Source organism: Megalobrama amblycephala, linkage group LG1 (assembly GCF_018812025.1).
Source record: "Megalobrama amblycephala isolate DHTTF-2021 linkage group LG1, ASM1881202v1, whole genome shotgun sequence".
Classification (NCBI taxonomy): Eukaryota; Metazoa; Chordata; class Actinopteri; order Cypriniformes; family Xenocyprididae; genus Megalobrama; species Megalobrama amblycephala.
In genome coordinates, this window is record NC_063044.1 from 45,350,732 (window position 1) to 45,371,654 (window position 20,923).

Below are 20,923 nucleotides of genomic sequence, written 5' to 3' on the forward strand. Positions count from 1 at the left end.
CTGTTCGTGGTCAGGGACTATTTTTTTCAGCGGAAGGAAGGCTTTTACTGAAAGTTTACTTCATGAAAGTTGCATTGATACATATTTTTGGCTTTAATATTTGTATTGTGTGGTAACCGTTTTATAAAAGCAATGAGGTACTCGAGGCTGTGCTGTATCGTGAATAAGTCACGGCTGAAGGGGTTGCAGGCACTCCGCTTCTCGTCATAATGTGAAAGTCTTCGTGTCGTAATGTGAACTGCTCTTCAAACAAGATAAAATGTAGGACTGGAGTTGATTTTGTCTATTGGGACATGATTGGATGGTTGTGGTTTGCTATTACTGTGATCTCATGTGAGTGACAGGTCGTCCCGCCCTCACGCCAGTAAACACGTCATCAGAGAAGAGATGTCGCTGCAAGAAGGAGGGTATGGAAAGATGTGCACAGATATATCATTTATAATAAATAATGCAATATTACATAAAAATAAGAAATTTCCATTTTCCTCCTTTTTTTTTTTTCAACCCATGTTTGGGTCAAATATGGACAAACCCAATCATTGGGTTTATTAAATTTAAAGAGTTAGTTCACCCAAAAAATAAAATTCATGCCGTTCCACACCCATAAGACCTTCGTTCATCTTCATAAAACAAATTAAGATATTTTTGATGAAATTCGATGGCTCAGTGAGGCCTTCATAGCCAGCAATGACATTTCCTCTCTCAAGATCCATTAAAGGTGCCCTAGAATTAAATATTGAATTTATAATGGCATAGTTAAATAACAAGAGTTCATTCCATGGAAAAGACATACACTGAGTTTCAAACTCCATTGTTTCCTCCTTCTTATATAAATCTCATTTGTTTAAAAGACCTCCGAAGAACAGGCGAATCTCAACATAACACCGACTGTTACGTAACAGTTGGGGTGTACGCCCCCAATATTTGCATAATACCAGCTCATGTTCAAGGCATTAGACAAGGGCAGGACGTCTGGATGTGCACAGGTGAATCATCAGACTAGGTAAGTAAGCAAGAACAACAGCGAAAAATGGCAGATGGAGCAATAATAACTGACATGATCCATGATAGCATGATATTTTTATTGATATTTGTAAATTGTCTTTCTAAATGTTTCGTTAGCATGTTGCTAATGTACTGTTAAATGAGGTTAGTTACCATCGGTTATTACTGTATTCACGGAGACAAGAGCCGTCGCTATTTTCATTATTAAACACTTGCAGTCTGTATAATTCATAAACACAACTTCATTCTTTATAAATCTCTCCAACAGTGTGTAATGTTAGCTTTAGCCACGGAGCATAGCCTCAAACTCATTCAGAATCAAATGTAAACATCCAAATAAATACTGTACTCACATGATCCGATGTATGCAAGCAGCATGCATGACGAACATCTTGTAAAGATCCATTTTGAGGGTTATATTAGCTGTGTAAACTGTGTTTATGCTGTTCAAGGCAAGTGCGAGCTCCGGGGGAGGGGGAGCATGAGAATTAAAGGGGCCGCAACCTTTATATTGGTGCATAGTTAATGATGCCCCAAAATAGGCAGTTAAAAAAATGAATTTAAAAAAATCTATGGGGTATTTTGAGCTGAAACTTCACAGACACATTCAGGGGACACCTTAGACTTATATTACATCTTTTAAAAAGAAGTTCTAGGGCACCTTTAATGTACTAAAAACATATTTAAATCAGTTCATGTGAGTACAGTGGTTCAATATTAATATTATAAAGCAACAAGAATATGTTTGGTGCATCAAAAAAACAAAATAACAACTTATTTAGTGATGGCCGATTTCAAAACACTGCTTCAGGAAGCATCGGAGCATAATGAATCAGTGTGTCGAATCATCTGTTCGGAGCGCCAAAGTCACGTGATTTCAGCAGTTTGGCGGTTTGACACGTGATCCGAATCATGATTGGATACGCTGATTCATAACGCTGCGATAAGTCGTTATTTTGGTTTTTTTGGCACACCAAAAATATTCTCATCACTTAATAATATTAATATTGAACCACTGTACTCACATGAACTGATTTAAATATGTTTTTAGTACATTAATGGATCTTGAGAGAGGAAATGTCTTTGCTGGCTATGCAATCGAATTTCAACAAAAATATCTTAATTTGTGTTCTGAAGATTAACGAAGGTCTTACGGGTGTGGAACGACATTTTTGGGTACATTTTTGAATGAACTAACTCTTTAACTTAAAAATTTAAACCAACAGTTGGGTTTGTCCATATTTGAGAAACTCAATGAAAAAGTGTTTAAACACTTTTTCACAGACATTTTTGGCGTATTTGAGAGAACATTCCAGTTTGAAATTTTCAGTTTGCACTCAAAGGACTATTTCCTGTTCTGCAAGTTTAATATTTTACAGCTTACTCTATCTTAGATCTGGGTAGGTTATTTTTACACAGTTGCACAGACTCAGTAAGAAATGCTTACATCACACGCAGCGCTGAGGTGAACATGACAACAAGAAGTGAGAGAAGCAGACTTTAGGACCCAGTCCACAGAGCGGGCTAGTCGGGTTTCTCTTTCTTACTTAACGCCTGTAATGCCATTCTTGCTGCTAGAAGCGGTGATCAGAACTGAATTTGAAGGTGGAAGAGAATCATTTGTTTAGTAAGTACTATTTACAGTCAGTTTATATCCCGGAAACGTATCATGGCTAGTAAAGGATTTGGATAAACACGCTTTAGTGTCAAATCGATGTTAATTAGCCTCTCCAGATGAAGATAAATATTTGCACAGATCTTGTAGGACCACGTTGAAATGTTAATTTGATGTAGGCTAATAAAGCGAGGCTGATATGCTGTAAATTCAAATCTGCATATGGATTGGTGATTATCAATAACTGACATTAGTTTGTACATAGAGCCTCACATCATGAAAAGGTTATTGTCTAGATATAGATATCATTCATGATAAATTACGTACTGGGTGTTTATGAACTTAAATAGCCTTGCATCTCATTATAAATGTGGACTGCGCATGAGCCTGTCCCGCATCCATGCAGCATCCCCTGTATTACTCATACAAACGTAACAGGTGACTCGGAAATGAGTAAGAATTACGGAACACTCTGACGCTGTGAAAAAGCAGCCAATATTTAAAACAAAGAATGGTGTTATATTAGATGATTTGGATTAAAGATTAAGTGTAAGAGGCTTGTTTTACAGAAAGGCGTGAAAGTGCCGCTATTACGCATCTGACATTGTACGTGATGAGGAAGGGCATGAAGCTGTGGCAATATAGTATTAGCCATCACTGTAAATAAACAAACAAAAAATACATTTAAAATATACAAAGATGCAGAGAATTATCACTCATCAAAATAATAAAAACGAGAAAACCTAATAATTAGCCTACTTTTTTTATCATATGAAAGGCATAATAATAAAAAGTCATAACATAACATACAATTCATTTTTAGGTATACTGGAGGTGGAATCTCAGAAATGATTTTTATTAGCCTACGTCAAATTCTAATTTTGGTGTGAAAATATGACCTGGGCATATTTTATTAACAGCTTTGTGAGACCCATACAAAACATTTTAATACTGTAATGTTACCCTCATGTGGTATTTCTGTTATGTATGTATATGTAAGCAATAAGGTATGAGAGGCATAGTGGAGTGCCTGCACCCCCTTCAGCTGTGAATTATTCATGCACTAGCCTCGAGTACCTTATTGCTTTTATAAAACGGTTACCACACAATACAAATATTAAAGCCAAAAAATATGCAACAATGCAACTTTCATGAAGTTTCACGAAAACCCTTCCTTTCGCCAGAAAAAAAGTGTCCCTGACTGTGAACAGCAACAGAAGTGACATTATTACACCATTAGATGGCGGCAAAGACTCTGGAAACTATGTCACTGCGCATTGCATTCTGGGTAGTCGCCGCCATGTTTTAGGACACGCTTAGGAGCGTACAATGACAACAAATACAAATCACCAGATGAAAAAATATGAATGTATTTACATTCATTTTTTAAAGAGCTGCTTGCACTTGCTTAGAATAAATGGACTAATATTTGAATCTCCTGTGTTCATTCGAGCGCTCAGTCAGTCGTGTGGCCAGGAGACGACACACACACACACACATAGAAAGCATACTGCCGCCTTTTACTTAAAGGTGCAATATGTAAGAATTTTGCAGTAAAATATCCAAAAACCACTAGGCCAGTGTTATATATTTTGTTCACTCGAGTACTTAAAGTATCCCAAATATTTGCAACTATTTGTAATAGTTTGTAAATTGCAATTTTAACCAAGGCTCCGGGACAATTGCGTCATACCCGCATTACCCTCGGTTTCCAGTTTTATTTTGTAGAAACCATGGAAACACCAAAGACGCTTTAATATTTACGTTTTAATAGACAAGGGAACAACTGTTTTGATATATTTATAGACAGAAAACGAATTGTTGTTATATAGCTCAACACGTTTAGTCTTATTGTTTAAATCTAATTTTCTTGATTTTTTTGCGAGTACCATGCTTTACCATGCCTCAGAGAAAAACACTATTTTGTCAAGTAGCTAACATAGCAGAATCAGATGCAGCTTTTAGTAAAAAAGAATTTTCTCCATCATACAGTACGTTTTAAAATTAATTGCATGCCATTTATCAACACAAACCATCCAGCATTTAATATGATATTCTAAAATCAATCTATCTTACTGCAGTGTGCAACAGTGTCTCACAGCAGCCACTGAGCGAACGCACAGAGTATCATTTTCAACACACTCAAATGTATCTAATATGATAAACAGATCTGTGTTACCTCATACTCATGACCGGAAAAGCGGAAGCTGTGCCGGCGACTGTGGCATAATAAAAGTTCAGCTGCTCGTGAGGCGTATGTTGCTCAATCGCTCCAGCGGCCTCATTCAGCTCCAACAACACTCGGTCCTGCTCTGCTTCATACTAACGTTAATAATCGCAACCATGAACATGATTTCTTCCCTAATCCAATCCCTGAGGAGTCGCTACAACAAGTAAGTTTTACTGGACTTAAATGGAACAATTGCATGATTTCTTACTGAGAGAAGCTGAACAATGAATCAAAGGTGTGCTGCTTTATGAACATGGAGAGTGATGGCAACGAGCTATATCACAAATAACATTTCTAACGTGTTTTCGTAGATTATTCATGGTGTGAGCACTTACATATTCAAGTGGATCAGAAATTATGAATCATTTGCCATCTTTGAAAGGCCTCTCGGGCATTCAAGTGCAGCTTCTATCTCTTTGAATGGGGAAACATCAAATTCTTTAAAACTGTTTGCCAAGCTTTCGATTAAATTTCATATTTGAAATCACCAATTAAATTTGACAACAACTGTCTCATAATTTTGTTTCTAAATGCTTGAATCATGATAAAAACTGTATTTTTCAGGCTGGATCAACCTTATTATGCGCATACGCAGTTCTCGTTTCGGAGGCGCGCGTCTGACTGTTTCTAAAGGAACCGGAGCTTCTAACAGCCTCTGCAGTGACTTTACCAATCGGCGACTGGCTCTTATTTAGAAGGCGGGACTTATTCCGCCATATTGCATGTTGTACTTTCTCCCATTCAAAACAATACGAGTGACGCGTCTTGTGTTATTCTATAGTCTTTGGTAGAAACTAGTAAATGTGTGAACAAATGACCGATTTCAGCCGCAGCTTCAGCGTCTGTAGGAGGGGGCGGGACTTCAGATTCTTGAGAGCATTTGATTGGACAGAAGATTTGATGAGAAACTGAAGTGCGATGTGATGTCATGAAAATCCGTGATCCATTTTAGCAGAAGTGAGAGACTATAAGATTTGAATGCTTATATCTCCTAAATGCGAATTTTGTCATTGTTTTGGAACACACCAGCTTATTCATAACATTAAGGCTAACATATTCATACTAAAAGCTAAAAAACTTAAATTTTGATATCAGGGGGACTTTAAAGACCAAACCTATAAACACTGTACTAATAAAGCATACTATACATAAAAATTGGTGTGTGCAGAATTTTATCTTTTAATATCACTTAGTAGGCTATATTAAACGACGTTAAGCATTTTCTTAACGGTTTTATATGGATGAAAACTTAACGTGTAATATGACGCATTTTGTTCAAATTCTGGACTCAACTGCTTTTCTATACATAGTATGGTTTATATGATGTTTACTTACATTAAGCCACGTTAAGCGTTTTAAAATGTCCCGAAAATAGCGCTCCATTTCAGATCTGTTTTCCACGCTGGTCAGTATATGCAGATAGTTCATAACACAGCCAGCGTTCACCATTCTAATTTGTTTTTAACTCTATAATATAAATTTTAACATCTACCCCCCCTGCCCCCATTTCCCAGTCTCTACTGTAGTCTCGATGTCCTAAAGTCCCAGAATGCATTGCGTTGCTGACGTCACGTTCCCGGACTCTATGCAACTGACAAATAGGGCTGGGCGATATATCGCATGCGATTGTCACGCGCATTTCGTCAGTAAAGCCGGTTCCCTGATTACCGCTAAATCGCCATCACCTGCTTTCAAATGGAGCGCCATTTAACAGACAGAGCCGTAGATCACAAGCTACGCATTATCGAAGGCGATTCATCTGTGATAATGAACGCGATATTGCGTAGCTTGTCAGTGAACTACGGTTCTGTTTATTAAATGGCGCTCCATTTGAAAGCAGGTGATAGCGATTTAGCGGTAATCAGGGAACCGGCTTTACTGACGAAATGTGCATGACAATCTCATGCGATATATCGCCCAGCCCTACTGACAAATGCTTTTACTAGTGCTGTCAGTCACGGGAAAACCCCTATTTGTATTGTGTGGTAACCGTTGTATAAAAGCAATAAGGTACTCCAGGCTAGTGCTGTATCTTGAACAAGTCACTTCGCTTCACGTTGTGCCTAACGACACCCTTCAGCCATGACTTATTCATGATACAGCACTGCCTCTCGTACCTTATTGCTTACGTATATATATATATATATATATATATATATATATATATATATATATATATATATATAAAGAAGCATAATCAATGCGATTTATGTTAACAATTATTCTAGTATTATAGTAATGTATTTGACTGTAAGAGAACAGAATGTGCTCCAATATGGTGAGCTGAGCCTCTCGTTTTGACATTAGAGAAAATATGGGATGAGCTGAGACTTCTTGTACCACTTAATAGGTTGGGGCCTAAACAAACTAGAGTCATAGGCAAAAATGGTAATATGTTGATAAACAATAGTGACCACGCCTTAAGAGAGAGCATATGGAAAACTGTATAAAAGAGTGTGCAAAGACAGGCTCTATTGCACTGCAGACTTTACATCTCTGAAAATAAGGTCTGTCTTCTGGCATCAAAACCCAAGACTTCACGAGTGATTCTTCACAGAGGCAGCAGAAGTAACGACACAACTCGAATGCTTTGTCATTTGACTGAATGGGATTTCTGGTATACAGTCATGAAGGCATTATTATTATTGACTTGCATACTACAACTTATTCCCCTAAGAACATGTGTGTGTGTGCCTCATCTTTCCACAGAGAAGTAGAGCATCATGGGTGGAGTGGCATTGGATGACGGTGGTTGTAGAGTGAAGGCTCCTGATGGTGGCTGGGGTTGGGCTGTGCTCTTTGGTTGCTTCGTCATCACAGGTTTCTCCTACGCCTTTCCAAAGGCTGTCAGTGTCTTCTTCAAGGAGCTGATTAGAGAGTTTGGGGTGGGCTACAGTGACACAGCCTGGATCTCCTCCATCCTATTGGCTATGCTTTATGGCACTGGTATGTTCACCACCAATCAAACAAAGTCTTAAAGGTATAGTTGACCCAAAAATTAAAATTCGGCCATTCCAAACCTGTATGACTTTCTTTAGGGGAACAGAATGTCTGCACTGTTTCTGTCCATGTAATGAAAGTCAATGGCATATAAAACAAGACTGGATCCCATTGACTTTCATTGTATGGTCAAAAACACTGTGACATTTCTTCAGAATATCTTCTTTTGTGTTCCAGATTTGGATCAGCATCTTCATTTTTGGGTCAACTATCCAATTAATGTCTTGTAATTAGTTCAAACCAGATTCAGACAGTATATAATTACCCTTTGCAGGGCCTTTATGCAGCATTTTAGTGAATCGATTCGGGTGTCGTCCAGTGATGTTGGTGGGCGGCCTCTTTGCATCATTGGGAATGATCTTGGCATCGTTTGCCACGAGCATCATCCACATTTACTTGTGTATAGGAGTCATTACAGGTACTTTAGTCATCATTTACTCCTTTATTGAATGACTGATGTCTATCCAGGGACATGTAATCATTTCTATCGTCTGATTCCAGGTCTTGGATTGGCTCTGAACTTCCAGCCATCACTCATTATGTTGAATCGATATTTCAGTGAGAAGCGTCCGCTGGCTAACGGCCTGGCAGCGGCTGGGAGTCCGGTGGCTCTGTGTTGTCTGTCCCCTCTCGGGCAGATCCTTCAGTATGAATATGGCTGGAGAGGGGGCTTCCTCATCTTGGGAGGGATACTGCTGAACTGCTGTGCTTGTGGGGCTTTAATGAGGCCTTTGGTCCCACCAAAGAAGTCCGAGACCCCTGGAATTGAAAACACACCGGATGATGTCGCCAAACCCAAACCCAAGCTGCTGGACTTCAGTGTTTTCAGAGACCGGGGCTTTGTCATTTACACCATCGCTGCCTCCATTATGGTGCTCGGTTTGTTTGTGCCTCCAGTGTTTGTGGTGAGCTATGCCAAAGAGCTGGGAAACGAGGACACGAAATCCGCCCTCCTGCTCACCATTCTGGGTTTCGTTGACATTTTTGCACGGCCCACGTGTGGCATCATCGCAGGACTCCGGTGGGTTCGTCCTCGCTGCGTCTACCTCTTCAGTTTTGCTCTCATATTCAATGGCATCACAGATCTGGTGGGCTCTTTGTCTAAAGACTACAACTCTCTGGTGGTGTTCTGCATCTTTTTCGGCATCTCTTATGGCATGGTTGGGGCCTTGCAGTTTGAGGTCCTCATGGCTATTGTGGGTACAGAGAAGTTCTCCAGCGCCATTGGTTTAGTTCTTCTGCTTGAAGCCATTGCTGTGCTGGTTGGGCCTCCATCTGCTGGTGAGTTTCATTTTAAACTAAAAATGATTGATACCGTAGGTTAGTTTCCTCTCAAACTGAAGTAGGTTGAGAAATATAGAATCTGTTATCAAAATATTTTGATTTTGATTGAATAGAAAAGAGCATTATATGGTTGTGGGAACTACGAGAGGGACAGGTACAATAATGCATAATTCATGTTCTGCTGCAAGTGTTATTTACATAAATTAAAAAATACATATAATGCAAGTAATTGAATGTGTTAATCCAATAATTAGAAAAAGTTTTTTAACTTTCTGTTTCAATCTCATGACAGCCCTGTATGAATTCTGTTAAGAGAATCCTGAAAAAAGGCAGTTTTTAATTGATAATAATCATAAATGTTTCTAGAGCAGCAAATCATCATATTAGAATGATTTCTGTAGGATCATGTGACACTGAGTAAATATGTTGAAAATTCAACTTTGACATAAGTGGAATTTATTACATTTTAAAATATATTCAAATCAAAGCCAGTTTTTTTGTTTTATTTTGTTATAATGTGTATTTCACAATATCACTTTTTATTGTGAAATATTATACAAATATTTATTATTATATATATAATTTGTTAAAACAGTGATATTGTGAAATATTATACAGTATACAGTTCTATTTTAATATATTTTAAAATGTAATTTATTCCAGGGATGTCAAAGCTGAATTTTCAGCATCTTTAGTGTCAAATTATATATATATATATATATATATATAAAACAATTTCTATTTTTTTTTAAATAATTTTATGTAGACTATAACAGTTTTGTGCAATAAATCAGCCTTAATAAAATCAGATTGACAACTCACCAACTGGTCAAATATGTTATGTAAGTCATGTAGATGCTTTGCTTGATACACTTACTGTAATCTATTGAGAGTCTTTGACTACCATTAAAATCTTTGTTCTCTCTTTGTCAAGGGCGCCTTTTGGACTCCACTAAGAATTACATGTTTGTCTTCCTGCTGGCTGGGATTGAGGTTGTGACGTCAGCTTTAGTGCTGGCAATATGCAACTTCCTGTTCATAAAAAGGAAGCCTGAGGCACCAGAGGCTGCAGTGGAGGCTGGGGAGGCAGTCGAGGCAAAGAATCACTCCAGTACGCCACCCATAGGGGAGCCGCACAAGGCCAACGGAAACTCAGAAAAGCAGAGGGATCCGGGTGACCTGAGACCTGAGAGTGCAGTGGAGGATCCAACAGAAGTGGAAACATTTCTTAAATGTAAAGATAAGAACATCACCTGTAGTCCAGAATCTGATCTCTGAAGGACATCAAGACTGACCTTTTCTGCTTAGGTTGGAAAGACACAAACAAGAGCTGCAGTGTTAATGTGTGTCACTGTGTAGTGTGATGTGATATCCTAATGTGTGTGCTATTTACTGACAGATGACTATTTAATCAATAATAGAGGCCCACACTTCACTCATGCTGTTCAAAATATCGCATTTGCACTGCCACACAGAGAGATCTGGACAAGCCACTCTCTGTAAGTCTGTAGCTCAAAACCACAGACATTTCTTTGACTTACACCTACGTTATCTTGGTTAAAGGTGCTGTAAGTGATTTTATTATGGAATAGTTTGCAGAAAATTATGCTGTCTACTGAATGACTACTGAGATATCACACTGATCCCTGTGACAGTCATAAACAGTGAAAGAAAAATTGCCTTTTTTAGCCAATCAGAACATGTTTGAGGTGCTTTCTGCCGGTCAATCAGGCCATATATGATAAACTGGACATTGTGAGTGTGATAGATTAACTTGGAAGAGCAGTTTTCATGAGTTTAGAGGGGTGCGAAATGTTCGCAATTTCCACGTACACAGCTGAACGTCCTAAAAGGAAAATAAAGAGAACAAAAAGCGAAAGAAAAAAAAGGCAGGTATATAGTGAATATCATTCAAGCTTTTTTTATTTTCTTCCCTATTATGATGTATATCCGAGTGAAACAGATTCACGAAACAAAAATTTATTTTGTCCTTCGGGAACTGATTGGATGGTTGAGGTTTGCTTTTGCTGTGATGTCATGTGAGTGACAGGTTGTCCCGCCCTCACGCCAATTAAGAGGAGTTTATTTTTTTAAAGATCATGAGGGCACATGAAAAAAAAAATGATGTGCATAGATACATTTTGTGTAATAAATGTTGCAATATTCCATAAAAAAAAAAAAAAGATTTCATAGTGACTTAAATATCATTACAGCACCTTTGACTAAGTGAAAAAAACTTCACACAACGGAAGTAGACAGCTATCACAGGAACAGAAAGTCTAATAATACTCATAGATATCAGGAGATACATCAGTTTCCACTCAAAATGCACCTTCTGTTTACACGCTTTTGTAATAATATGTGTGCCGATTTACAAACGATTATACTTTGGGACCTCAAGCAATATGTAAACTGCTTTGCTTTTGTGCATTGTGAACAGTGTGGTCCACTGACTTTAGTAGATGTCTGAAAATGTCATGATTTCCTGCATAAAGACCAGTACCTGTTATATTGTTTTAGTATCACTGGAACATTCCCGATAGAAAGCTACTGTAATCCTGCTGGATTGGCACCTGCCACCTACTGCCATACTTCACCTTCTTCAGTATGTCTCAATGTCAAACGACAGAAAGCTTTTGTTAGTTGAATATAATTGTATTATTCAGCATTAGTTATTAGTCAGTATTAGTACTGTGAATTCATTTTTTGACACTGTTGGTGTGTTTCTCAACTGAGACTTTTAACTTTTCACTGCTATGCTGAGATTGTCATAGCGTAGTTAAGTAGAGAGCAGGTATCTCTGCATTTATGACTTCATTGAAGAGTCCTTTAGCAATATTTGCATTTACCTGTTTTTCTCCTACTCTGAATGTTTGTTGTTGTTCAATGCTGTTCAATAGTTTATTCTCAACAAATAATTTAGATTCTTTTTAATGTTCACCAAAATGCACCGAAAACGAATGAAGAGCACTTGAACTCGAGTGATATTGTGGTAAAATTCCTTTTTATTTTTAGAAAACAATGATGACGGAAAAGCATGCAGTGTGTCCCATTGTTTCATTGTAAAAGAAATGAGGTTTGACAGCACTGCCTAGTGGCATTCATTCTAATTTTATACCAGCATCAGCTTCACTACTGGTTAAACTACTTGCCACATTGAATATTTATTTAAATAATACATCTTCAGTGCAGCTATGAGAAATTTTGACTCAGTAACCCCAGAATCTGTTAAACTGCCCTTCAACTGTGCCTATCTGAGTCAGGCTGGGACATATTTGTATTTATTTCATTGGTTTCAATTTTCAGAACGACTGCATAGATTGATAATGACCTCATCTCTTTCTGCTGAAAACCAAACCTGTGCAATAAATGTTGAATACTCATCACAGTTGCCTTATTTTTACATATTTTCTCACGGGCAAAACGAGCCACGTACAGCATATACTGTACAAACGCATTTATGAGCCCGGCCTTACCGCTCTGTATGCAACACATTTAATAGTTCAAAACCCATAGCCTGCAATGGAATAGTTACTAAAACGAGTTCAAACAGTGCCATCTATAACCCGTTAAGTGAACTGCAACCTCATTTATGTAGCCTAGAACTGAAACCCTCGTCTTTCTGAACTCATAAAGCGTTAGTTCATCGTCAAAACCCCTTGATATTTTTATTGAAACCTTAAATATTTCTGTCCCTCAATTAAAGTAGCACTAAAACTTTGATACGTCATTTTTTTTTAAGCTCTGTGTGTGTTTGTTGATCAATGTTTATATGCAAATAAAGCATTAAATGGTTAGTTCACCCAAAAATGAAATTTCTGTCATTAATTACTCACCCTCATGTCGTTCTACACCCGTAAGACCTTCGTTCATCTTTGGAAAACAAATTAAGATATTTTTGATCAAATCCGATGCCGATCAAAATGACGTATCAAAGTTTTTGTGCTACTTTAATTGAGAGCAAAGCCACTGAACCTCTCAAGATCCATAAAGCTATTTAAGACAGTTCATGTGAGTTCAGTGGTTCTATCATAATATTATAAAGCGATGAGAATACTTTTTGTGCACCAAAAAAAAAAAAAAAATAATAATAATAACGACTTTTCAACAATATCTTGTGATGGCCGATTTCAAAACACTGCTTTGAATCTTTAGTTCGGATCATTGATTTGGATCGTGTATCAAATTGCTAAACTGCTGAAATCACGTGACTTTGGTGCTCCGAACCACTGATTTGATTCGTAAAGCTCCGAAGCAGTGTTTTGAAATCGGCCATCACTAGATATTGTTGAAAAGTCGTTATTTTTTTTTGGGTGCACAAAAAATGTTCTCGACGCTTTATAATATTACGATAGAACCACTGAACTCACATGAACAGTATCAAATATGTTTTGAGTACCTTGAGAGGTTTAGTGGCTTTGCTCTCAATAGAGGCCTCACTGAGCCATCGGATTTCATCAAAAATATCTTAATTTGTGTTCTGAAGATGAACAAAGGTCTTACGGGTGTGGAACGACATGAGGGTGAGTAATAAATGACATTATTTTCAGTTTTGGGTGAACTAACCCTTTAAATTAAATCTTATGAAGCGATCATGTCTCTTCAGAAGACAGCTCTATTCATTAGGTTCACTATTGAGATCTCTGTGTGAACTTTTTGAAGTGTCAAAGTTATGTTTACACATTTAATTTCTCAGGTTTTATTACAAATACCTTAATGTGCGTTTCAAGGGTGAACAAAAGTCGGGTTACAGGTTGGGAACGACGAGTCTTTTATGTAGGGGAAAAAGAAAAACAAATACAACTTACAAGTACTTATTAATTTATTTACACATTTTAAAATACACAAATACAGTGGCAATACAAATGAGGAAAAAAATCTTCCAGGGAAGGAAGATTTCTATAATTCCACCTGATACAGCACAGTGTGATGCAGAAGGACTGGCCAAGCAGTCGTGTGTAGAATGAACCAGAAAAAATGAAATAGAGAAATCCATAATAGCTCGATCCCCGACAAAGTGTACTTGTGCCTACGTTTAAACACCACCAGTACTGGAGCGGCTGTTTCTGTGAGACCACCAGTGGAGAGAAAATTACTAACTTATCAAATCTAGAATGAACAAAGTCCCTCTCACCTCTCTAAGCACTAGCCTTTTCCCCATACTCACGATACACACACACACAGACAGTGGCTATGAAAAAAATGGTACTTTGCCATCACTAGAAACATCCTATATACATGACAACAGAATTTTCGGAGTTTCACCACTAGCCCCCCCACCCCATGACTACAGAAAAAGCCTACGCTCTACTATGCTGAATGATATGGACAGGCAGCTCGCCCCTTCCACATGTCCTCTGTGACTTATAGCACCAGTAAGTCAAGGAACCACACTTCTGAAACAAGGGAAAAGTAGTACTAAAAGCATTGTTAATACTCAGAAAACAAAGTTGAAGAAAAACAAAAGCTTGCATCTCAATTGTTAAAAGTGTCAGTCAAAAGAAAATCAAAAAGAAATCAGGCATGGCTTTAATGATGGCTGGTGTTCTCTCGATGAGACAAGCTGGCCTTCCACATCCAAACACAAATGGTAAAAGAAAAAGTGCCAGTTTGTCTCAACATATGCCCAAACCTCTCCGATTAACAGGAGTTTTTCAAAGTTTACACCCTCTGGCCAGAAAAACAAAGCCCTTTTCTCATTATTAGACTTCCTGAACTGCTATAAATGTTTTTAGTGACACTGTCCAACAGTCTTGACCCAACCACGTGTGCCTGCGTTACTGTAAAAGCTTAGTTCAGGGGGTAAAAAAGAAAAGAAAAAAGAAACAAACAGCAACATTAATAACATCAACAACTATACAATACAGGCATTTCACAGCTTTTGAAAAACAAAAGAAAAGCTTTAGGGAATGCAATAAAAAAAAATAAAAAATAAAAAATAAAAATCAGTGGGCAAAAACTACTAGACTTGATAAAGAGGGCCAGGTTGCTTGGTGCAAAGAAAATTAAAAAAAAAAAAAATAATAAAAATAATAAAATCTAAGAAGCTGTAACGGTATGAAGGTGGTACTGTGGGTACGACTACTCGAACCATTGCTGTATGTTTCTCCACCTGGCCTTCCGCATAATAAACTACAAAAAGACATAAAAAGGACACAGTCTTCATCCTGCCACATTAACGAACAGGCTTTCAAACAAGTCTATTTAATAATTCTGCATGTTTCATTAAGCTTAACGCTGTTAAACTAACAAAAAAGATAAGATTCATCTGCAAAAGACTGTAGCCAGTGTGAAATCAATTTAATCTCTGTTGTACATAAACAAAAAGACAAAAATAAAAGATTACGGTAAGCAAAATGTCAATGGCTATCAGTACAGCTGCATTCCAAGCTGTGTAAAAGTAATTTTTTGCAACAGGAGAGGGTGAGCCACACTATCAGAGCCATTGTACAAGGCTTTAGCCAAGACGCTCTGCTTTGCAAAGAGGCCTCTGAACGGCAGGAGGACGGCCCTTTCCTCCTGGAGTGTGTCAGAGGGTCAAAGGCAGCGATGGCCGAGAATCACGCCCCCCCCGCCCCGCCCCGCACCGCCCCGTCCCTCCCGTCTCGCCAGCGATTGTCTGGCAGAAAGTGATGTTAACAAGCACAACTAACGTGCCCAAGGTGTCTTTTTGGAGTAGTGTAGGTGTGTATGTGAGGAAATGTTTGTGTGTGTGGTGTATGTGCCAAAAGAAGAAAAGAAAACCAAAAACTGTCCATCTCTCAAGTTTTGCGTGACTCTCAAGTGTATTTAATTGCATTGAGAGGAAGGAGGAAATGAAGTCTGCTTCGATTTGATTTGCTGAGGTTGATTTCACATGGTTAGAGGCTGCTGGAGAAGTCCTAGTGCAGATCAGGGCCGTGGTTGGTCTGCTCTCGAGGCATGTGGAGGGTCTCATCGAGGTACGGCAGACTGCAGGCCACTTGGGGTGACGCGAGAAAGAGCCTGGGGTGGAGAGGAGAGACAGACACATCGGTTTCTGTGCACCACATGATACAAAAGCAAACTGTTGCTGAGAATAATATATATATATATTTTTTTTCAACAGCCCAATTTTAGGCTGTTCACACAGTCAGTGTTTGGGAGTGACAACTGTGTTAGGCGTGATGTGAAACGGTCCTGAACTTATATGACGTCTTAATGCGCGTCACTAAATTCCTTCTCCAACTCTTACATAATGCCTGTAACCACAGCAACAGATAATAATAGTAAATAAAGACATTGAATTGGATCCAGATACACAACCATTCAATCGTGGTGCTCAGGCAACACTTCTAATTATTATCTCAGTTTAAAACAGTTGTGCTGCTTAATATTTTTTGTGGAAACCATGATAGCTTTTTTTCAGGATTCTTTAATGAATAGAACATTCAACAGCATTTATTTGAAATAAACATTTTTTCTAACATTATAAATGCTTTTATTGTCACTTTTGATCAATTTTATGAGTCCATGCGGAATAAAAGTAATAATTTGTTAAAAAAAGAGCTCTGAATTCAGTTGTGCCTTACAAATATTTAAGATTGTCCATATTTAAGATACATTTTCTTTCATAATGAGTTGTGCATCCTATTTAACACTCCAAACAGGACTGACAACTATATCATTCTGCTGTGTGAACATAGCCATTGCTCCCCTATTCCCATGAGTCATCTCAGTCTTTGTCATGGGAACGTATAGGATACCACTGACTTAAAATCATGTGTCTGAGAGCCCCGTTTGCATCTGGTATAAAGATCAGCAAGTCTCGTGTGATCCGATCACAAGCGCTACGTACAGGTGTAAACAGAGTCCAAAACACTCTCTGATCCAATCGTTCAAATCACAGTATGAAGTAGTTAAAATATGAACACATCACATTTGAAATGTAAACACTAATCTGTCTTCATACATCGTGCACAACCTCGAAGGTCCGCTTATTCACCTGTCAATCAACCATAGCACTGAAACAAAAGTTTAAAGCTTTGCTGGTTATATATAACTTGTAAGCGAAACAAAAGTGCATTTACAACACATGCACAAGACTTTTTTTCTCTGATCATCCGAGATTTCACTTAATACCAGATGTAAACAGTCTATTCAGTACTCAGAACCACCATTTTCAGATTCATGATGTCATGCTATCAGCTTCATCATGAATTTGAGCTTTGTGCCCTTGGGATAAAAGGTTGTAATCAGATTTGTTTTCTAGTTTTGTTCCACGATTCTAAGCCCAGGTCAATTTAACTTCTCAAAGAATACAATTCTTACTAGTGATACACCAAAAGTAATTTAACGAAAACGAAATGACAGTTTTCATTTAGCTAAAAACCAAAATTAATGTTTAATATTCAAATCAAAATACATTTAATAATCAACACTGGATACAGCAATCCGTCACTGAGCGTCAAAACAACATTCGATTTGAATTTTGTTATAAAATTGACAGAATCTGAAAGCTCAGACTTTCAGGTCCGTGTACGTTTTGATAGTTTGTTTTCCAATTTGAAATGAAATACGCAGAAACGAGAAAACGGTCGTTTCCCGTTTTTTCGTTTGTTAAAAAAAACGGAAAAACGAGATTTTGACTCGATTTTCGTTTTTTCGGGTCACGGATAGAAAATGGAAACACGACTTCAAAACTCGTTTTCCACATGTGGGCGGTCATTACACGCCCCTTTCAGCCGATTGGTCAATCAAATCTGAGCCAGTGACGTCATCTTCAGTTCGTTCAACAAAATAACAGTCCTCTGCTGCTATATCAGTATGTCATAAATCGGCTTTCTTCTGTGCAACCTAACGCGTATTTCACAGAAATATTTATTTCAGAAATGTTAATCAGCACACAGACTGTTGTAATGCTGTTTGTAGTTTAATAGTGAAACTACCCACACAGAGGAGCGGATGAAAAGCAGAGATTAAAAAAAAAAAAAAAAAAAACCTACAGGTTTTATTTTATTCTATTTTGAATAAATAGAATAAATCACAATAAATAAATAGCAATTTTGAAAAACGAACAATCGCTCATCTCTATTTATTTATTTTATATAGCCTAATTGCCTGCTGAAATGTTAATAACCCTTTGGTTAAAAGATTGAGGGAATATGTAAAGATCAAACATTAAAGATCAAAATTACAGCTACATAGCCTTTTTAGTTATGACAAAAATAATATATAAATGTTAAGCCAAAACGAATTAATTTAAAGCTGAACTGAAACAGAAACCGGCGTTATAACTACCTCTCTAATTTGACACAAATCCAAATGTTTCAATATTCACGATTTGGAGGCTAAACTATATTTATTATTTAAACGCTTTTATTGTAGCCTACACAGACTACTTAAAATCAGCAGTAGGTCTATAACGTTTTATATATTTGGTTGAATGTACATATTTTGACAGTTAACAGGCTATGGTGTCAAGTTACTAAAACTGATGTTGTGTGTGCCTGAGGCGCCGACGCGTTCACTTGAATTTTCTTATAAAAGCGGAAACAACTTAATACTTAGACATTTATGGTCAAATATATGTAACACCATTCGAATCTGTGAAAGGTTAAATAGGCCTATTATTTTTGTACACTCACAAACAAAACATTGCTCGTAAAATAAACAAAGACATTTTCTGCCGTCTTGGTTTCCTTTCTGTGAACTTCTCAAAAATGAACCGACACTCATATTGTCGCATTTTTTCCCCTTTCATTTTGGTAATATTAATTACTTAAGTGAAATAAATTTCGCGCATAGACATAGGCTATTTATTCCTTTTATATAATTGAATCCTTTGTTCTCCGTTCACAGAAGCGCTGCAGGTGCGTGATGATGATGAATCCTCATGTTCTGTTGTTTATTCTGGTATTTGTTTATGTAGGCTAAAACTAACCCCCTGGAATTTTTTAATGATTCACAGACATTTATCAAATTTCGTTTAATTCTAATTTAATATAATCTTGTCGGTTAATGAAACGATAATCGCATCAGTTGAAAGTCAGGGGGAAAAAAACAGAAATTATATTGACAAGGCAACAATAATTTTCGTTTAGTTTAAGTTTTTCAAAACATCCACAGAACTGCATACAGTAAATTTTCCCGCTGTTTAAGCCACGAATATTTACAAAATAAAATAATTACAAAGATGATAAAAGATAATAAAATAATTACAAAGATAATAAAACTTCTATGTTTAATATACGAGAGTTTTTGTTTTGCTGTTGTCCACTGAAGCAATTGACGCAGAATCGCCAATAGCCGTTAAATCGAAATTGAAAGTAAAATGTTCAGGGCCATTTATAGCTAATTCATTCAAAAGCGAAGGAAAGACAGAAAAAGTGAGGATAGCAAGTAAACTGTGACATATAATAGTAATGTTCACTGTGTTAATAAAAGTGTTTAATTTAAGAGATAAAATCTGTATGGCCATTTATAAGCTAAGGAAAACTAAAAAGCCCCCCGATGGTGATACCGTTATAGGTGTTGCCACCTAGTGGATAGCCTATTTTCTAATATGACTGCATAGTCTACTGCAAGGAATGCGTCTGCTAAATGATTGAATTTAAATGTATAAAAATGTAAACAAAATATTAAAATAAGAAAAAAAAATGAGTGCAGTAGCCACTGATCTATAATAGATAATAGTCTGTCATTATGTATAGCCTATTGATCGGTGGTAGCAGCCCAAAGGATGTCATGCGCTTGGTAACAGATGTAGAGGCATTTACATTTTAAAAACAGCTTAAAAACAGACTTAATTACATTTACTGTAGGTTTTTTTTAAACTTTTTTTATCTGTGCAAACATATTTCTGTGAAATACGCGTTAGGTTGCACAGAAGAAAGCCTATTTATGACATCTACTGATATAGCGGCAGAGGACTATTATTTTGTTGAACGAACTGAAGATGACATCACTGGCTCAGATTTGATTGACCAATCGTCTGAAAGGGGCGTGTAATGACCGCCCACATGTGGAAAACGAGTTTTGAAGTCGTGTTTCCGTTTTCTATCCGTGACCCGAAAAAAACGAAAATCGAGTCAATCTCGTTTTTCTGTTTTTTTTAACAAACGAAAAAACGGGAAACGACCGTTTTCTCGTTTCTGCATATTTCATTTCAAATTGGAAAACAAACTATCAAAACGTACACGGACCCTTTCATATCAGAAATAACAAAGCTTATTGTAATTATTGGGTGGTAGGCATGCTACAAATAGGCTAATTTAGTGAAGTTTTGTGTGCACATCAACTGAAAACAGTAAGGACTAAAACATCTTGGTTCATTAAAATGAAGATCAAAAATGAGAAATCGATAGTCAACCCTAGCCCAAGCTGACATGTTTTCCTACTGTAGCTTATCCGCATTGTGCGCACAAGATAAGACACTGAAACGGCACTACAATTAAACATTATTTCAGTCAACAATTTCAGCTTTCCAAATCTGTTTTAAAATTCATTTTCAGTCAAAACAGTTTTGAATGGCTGAAATGTTGGTGCATCACTAATTCTTACAGGGGGTTAACGGTTTGTGTCTGCATGCTCTGAGTCCTAAATATTTTAGGTGGTCCTGGGGCCATCCTCTGAGCTCCCCCATGGCCTGCCACAGCAGAGGGCATATGGCAGGAGAGGAGGGAACAAGGTTTATAACACCAAATACAAAGGATGGGGGGGGTGGAAACAATGCACTGTATTTTTGGTTTCCACTGAGGAACACAAATGGGGGGCTATTTCAAGAGTGGGGGAGGGGCGACAGCTAATTGTGTCTTGCACCTTCAGATGCA

At 37.4% G+C, this 20,923-nt stretch overlaps 2 protein-coding genes and 1 long non-coding RNA gene across 5 annotated transcripts in view; 1 reads left to right on the forward strand and 2 right to left on the reverse strand.

The window, feature by feature from the left end:
- Positions 1–2,458: 2,458 nt before the first annotated feature.
- Positions 2,459–12,520, forward strand: slc16a3a (solute carrier family 16 member 3a). Of its 2 annotated transcripts, none has more exons than XM_048195572.1 (5): positions 2,459–2,632; positions 7,560–7,796; positions 8,125–8,268; positions 8,352–9,131; positions 10,069–12,520. In XM_048195572.1, the coding sequence occupies exons 2-5, from the start codon at positions 7,574–7,576 to the stop codon at positions 10,410–10,412; spliced, it is 1,491 nt and encodes a 496-aa protein (XP_048051529.1). In that variant the 5' UTR covers positions 2,459–2,632; positions 7,560–7,573; the 3' UTR covers positions 10,413–12,520. The 2 variants fall into 2 exon arrangements, with proteins under 2 accessions (XP_048051529.1, XP_048051537.1); XM_048195580.1 differs by lacking the exon at positions 2,459–2,632 and adding an exon at positions 7,078–7,467.
- LOC125271546 lies at positions 8,993–10,123 on the reverse strand. The gene is made up of 2 exons (XR_007185656.1): positions 10,012–10,123; positions 8,993–9,148 (listed from the first exon to the last, which is right to left on the reverse strand). It is a non-coding gene; the product is annotated as an uncharacterized LOC125271546 (long non-coding RNA).
- Positions 12,521–13,938: 1,418 nt separating the features above from the next.
- The window catches only part of csnk1da (casein kinase 1, delta a), a 33,936-nt gene continuing 26,951 nt past the window's right edge, over positions 13,939–20,923 (reverse strand). For both annotated transcript variants that reach the window (XM_048195612.1, XM_048195602.1), the window contains one exon: positions 13,939–16,118. Coding sequence is in view for 1 of the 2 variants with exons in the window: in XM_048195602.1 (XP_048051559.1) it covers positions 16,068–16,118 (51 nt within the window). In the remaining variant the exon portion in view is untranslated. The remainder of the gene's footprint in view (positions 16,119–20,923) is intronic.